The sequence below is a fragment of the Quercus robur genome, chromosome 2 (genome assembly GCF_932294415.1).
Source record: "Quercus robur chromosome 2, dhQueRobu3.1, whole genome shotgun sequence".
In the NCBI taxonomy this organism is placed as follows: domain Eukaryota; kingdom Viridiplantae; phylum Streptophyta; class Magnoliopsida; order Fagales; family Fagaceae; genus Quercus; species Quercus robur.
This window is the reverse complement of record NC_065535.1, coordinates 12,357,041-12,361,529: the sequence shown is the minus strand read 5'-3', so window position 1 is coordinate 12,361,529 and position 4,489 is coordinate 12,357,041. Positions and strand designations below refer to the sequence as shown.

Here is a 4,489-nt window from a genome sequence, read left to right as displayed (position 1 = left end):
TTATTAACTATTATACAAATCATTCAATAGATATTGGTAAAGGAAAATTGAATCTATCATACTTCAGAATATAATTCTTTTTTGGTAGGACGGAATATGTTTTTTAAAAGTTTAAAACAACACCCTTTTCCAATTAAAGAGAACAAAAATGTTTAATATTCTAAAGTCATAACCTTAGGAAAGAAAAAGAACCATGAACTAAAGTTTTATTTATTTTTTGAATGAATACCATGAACTAATTAAAGTGATCATTCTTAATTAATAGTAATACATCCCATCATTATCAAACATCTATAATTGATGTCCTTTTTTTTTTTTTTTTTTTTTTTTTGTAAAATTTAATCTGAGCATGATGATGACAATTTGGCACACCGCTTCATGAATGACAAAGAGGCTGAATATGAATGAATACAGCTGTGGTGCAACTTTGTACAGCTGTTTGATAAAAGTGGAGTGGCTATATATGAGTGAGGCTTTATTTCCAATTTTCCACCAACACATCACAATCGCTTTCTACGAAGAGAGTAGTACTCTCTCTCACAAGTCACTGACTCTGAATAGGCTTCTCCACTTGTTGTACAAACGTTTTTGATTCTCATAAAGCGACACTGTTTCAATGTTTTGTTATGCACGTGTGTACAATGGGGCTGTCACCTAGCTTACTTCCCTCGTCACTTGAAAGAATTTTTTTTTTTTTTTTTTTCAGTGGTATAACCCAAAAAACAAAGATAAGAATTAGACTGATAGACTGACGTTGAACTTGTTGAAAAATTAGTAAAGGAAAATACTTAGATAACTATAGAGTTCACAATTTTCATAACTTATAACATAGGAAGTTATAAATAGGTCCATGTACATTTTTACCATTTATAATGTAGTAAGTTATGGTAAAAATTATGATTTTAGTATTGTTTATTAGTAAAAAGACAAATATAAATAATTCATAGAAAGTTATAACTTTTCCCATTTAGCCTTTTAAATTAAAAATACAAATATTATTAAAATAAATAAAATAAAATAATCGTATTCGTAGGGCCCCAAATATATTTTACAACAGAAACTCCTTTAATAATTTTATTAATACTAATAACATTTTTTTTTTTTTTTGCGAGCATAACATTTTTCAATTTATAAATGGCAAATGCAAAATGAATTGCGATTTCTGTGGGGTATACCTGTAGGGTGGGGGTGGCGGATGATTGAGGTCATTTAAATTGATAAGTTTTTTTTTTTTTTTTTGCTAGGTGATTTTCATCCCATGTCAAATACATCACACCACCAATAATGCAGTCCTAACCAAACCATTCAGTCATTATTCACTGATTGGTCTCTGTTTAGTAGTGGAAAGAGTAGGGCAGGAGCTCAGGTCTTATCATATTATGTGACATTAATTACCGATTAGGTAATTGTCATTCAGAAATATGGGAGTTCATTATAGGATTATCAAAGTATAACCTATTAATGGGCTTCTGACATGGTCACTCAGCCTATATCCAAATATAGGGATTGAGATCCAAATGCGTTAGCGAGCGTTATCGCGCAAGGGAATACATTTTCAATGGTTTAGATAAAAGATTTTATTAATGTGAACCCTAAGGGCACACAATGGTATATCATTTTTGAAAAAAAATTTAATGGGAATTAAAAAAATTTTGACGGTTTTTTCAATTTTCGATAAAATTTTTTCAAAAACAGATTTGTTAATATATACCCTAAAGACATACATTAACTGGACCCTTAAATCAATCGTTAAAAAATTAGCTTTTGATATCAATCATTAAATTAAGAAAGTTAAATTTTTTGAAGAAGTTTAAATATTATGAGTTAGATTGCATGGGACAATAGTCCTAGCTATTTCACAATCCCAAATAAAATAAGCAAAAGTTGTAGAATCAATCCTCATTATGTGTCACACTTAATATTATTAGAAAGGGCTTTCACAATGAATCATTGAGGTGGTGATTCTTCAAAATTGAATATTAAAACTCATAATTGATCTTAAAGTTTTGAGACTAAGCCTACGTTTGGATACAGATGATGCGTCTAGCATTTCATGTTTTTCCTTTTTCTTTTCTTTTTTTGACCGGCACCTCTTATACTGTTCATGGGATATGAACAGTGCATTAAGACAAATGTACAGTATTTGGGGAAGTAAACAGTAACCCAAAAATTATTATTATTTTTTTATTGTTTTCAGCAATAAGTTTTCAGTTTTCAGTAAAATAAGCGGTATCCAAACATACCATAAAACTTCTTTTGGTTTTTGTTTGTTTCAAAAACATTTTTCTTTTTTCTTTTATTTATTTATTTATTTTCATTTTTTATTTTGTAGTTACAATTTATAGGAGGGATAACATTTGAACTATGGACATTTTTCGGTAGAAAAACTAAGAATTGCATGTTAAGTTATAAGACTTTTTTGCCTATCAATTACCTTAATTTTCTAAATATGAGCGGTGTTAATCAATAATCTTATAGCTCAATTTCATGGTTTGTTCTCATTTACTTGGAGAACTATGGTTTAAATCTCTTTTTTCCTAATGTTGTAAATATCAAACCGTTAATTATTTTTTTGATCCGTGTTAATATTAGAGTTAGAAATTTTTTTCTTCCACTCCCACTGACTGATAATGTATCCATGGTAATATGAATTTAACTACTGATGTGTCCACGGTAATATGAATTTAAGAATTAAGATTCATTAGAGTTTTCAAAATAATTCTATTTTGTTTATTATTAATATATTTTTTTTATGGAAATTATTAATATTTTTAGAAGTACTGAATTTGTTGACTTTATTAATTAATTGAGCAGTACCTAAGTTGCATTCTCAAATTGTTTCAACGTGATCAGTTCAACACTTAAATGTTTTTTTAATGGCCAGAGAGAAAAACTTTTTCCGCAATAGTATAGCTTTTCCCAATGGGATAGAGACATAGAGTCAAATTCAATCAAACATCGTTTTATGTTCAAGATTTCGATATTTTATGGTTGTAAAGTAAAACAGTTTATCGAAGAAGTGCCATCTCAAAAGGGGTACGTTAAAACTATGAGCTAGTGAAGCTACCTTGAACCACTTGGAATTGAAAACGTACACCATACTAGAACTAATAGTAATACAAAACAGTTCATAAAAAAAAATAGTAATACAAAACAGAAGTGCCTACTCTAGATGATTCCAATTTTCCAAATTGCGTGTCGTTACCAGATATTATCTGCCTAGTCACTATATATGCTTTTTAAATTCCACGCACAAACTACATGTCATAATGAAGAATGTCCCGTCCTAGCTACCAATATGCACCTACATTTTTTATATATTATTAATTCTTTCTCGGTTTCATTGCCTAGCTCACATAATAGTCACATACGTTTGCTATAAATAGGAACACCCTTAGCTCACTTCTACTCAAAATATTGAGGTTTTCAACTTTTTAATTTCAACTATAGCTCTAGGCTCTAGCTTCAAATCATCAGCCATATATGGCCATCTCAAAGGCTTTAATTGCTTCTGTTCTCATTTCTCTTCTGGTTATCCATCTTGTTGAAGCTGATCAGATGGTAAACTTTATTTTGGCAATCATCTAAGACCTCACAGTCTCTTTCCTCTTCCTATTGTTTTCAAAATTAAAACATGAAGCCTATATATATCACTTTCTAACATCATAATATGTTGTTGAGTGATGCAGGTGAACGCAGATGCAACAAAAGGTTCTCCCAGTAAAAAAATAGGTGACTTTTATCTTCTTCCATAACTAATATGTGTGGTACTGTTTGATCGAATAATCAAAGTTAGCTAATTCTCTTCACTTATATATATATATATATATATATATATATATATTAAATTCAGATTGTGGAGCAGCATGTAGTGCGAGGTGTCAATTAGCGTCTAGGCAGAAAATGTGCAAGAGGGCATGTGGGACTTGCTGTGCTCGTTGTAGCTGTGTTCCTCCAGGCACTTCTGGGAACCGTGATGTATGCCCCTGCTACGCCACCATGACCACCCATGGCGGCAGGCTCAAGTGCCCTTGAAAATAATATATATCAGTATATATATATCAGCCTTGCTTGGTTGTGTTGGTATTATAAGAGAAGAATATGGATGAGTACGTTTGTCTTTGAAAATAAAGGTGTGTACTAAATAGATGCATATATCACTTTGTATATGTTAAAGCTGTAAAAGAAAGTTTGTAATTGAGTTGAGTAACAATCATAGTTGTTATTTAACTTATTTGTTATTAATTAATTAATATCTGAATTGTCCTCTCTCTCTCTCTCTCTCTCACTTAATATGGTGTTTGGGAAACAGTTCTAGAAATGTCAATAAATGAATAAACGGTTAGAAGGGTGTGATTAAATAATTAAATTTATCATATCTTAATAATTTAAGTTTTTAAGAGCATCGATAATTTAATATGATATCAGAGCAATTTATCATATCTCAAAGCTTAAAATTTTTTATTAATGGGTAATTTGACATACTATC

General features: G+C 30.1%; 1 protein-coding gene across 1 annotated transcript; it reads left to right on the top strand.

Annotated features, from left to right (window-relative positions):
- The first annotated feature begins 3,353 nt into the window (after positions 1 to 3,353).
- Positions 3,354 to 4,269, top strand: LOC126712399 (gibberellin-regulated protein 1-like). Its single transcript, XM_050411714.1, has 3 exons — positions 3,354 to 3,561; positions 3,690 to 3,732; positions 3,854 to 4,269. Exons 1-3 carry the CDS (start codon positions 3,484 to 3,486, stop codon positions 4,033 to 4,035), a joined length of 303 nt encoding a protein of 100 aa, XP_050267671.1. The 5' UTR covers positions 3,354 to 3,483; the 3' UTR covers positions 4,036 to 4,269.
- The last annotated feature ends 220 nt before the right edge of the window (positions 4,270 to 4,489 follow it).

Excerpts from the sequence above, each read along its gene's own strand:
- LOC126712399 (XM_050411714.1), top strand. The coding sequence starts at position 3,484 with ATGGCCATCTCAAAGGCTTTAATTGCTTCTGTTCTCATTTCTCTTCTG. Across the intron at positions 3,562-3,689 it reads TTGTTGAAGCTGATCAGATG|GTGAACGCAGATGCAACAAA; the intron begins GTAAACTTTATT and ends TGAGTGATGCAG. Across the intron at positions 3,733-3,853 it reads TTCTCCCAGTAAAAAAATAG|ATTGTGGAGCAGCATGTAGT; the intron begins GTGACTTTTATC and ends TATTAAATTCAG.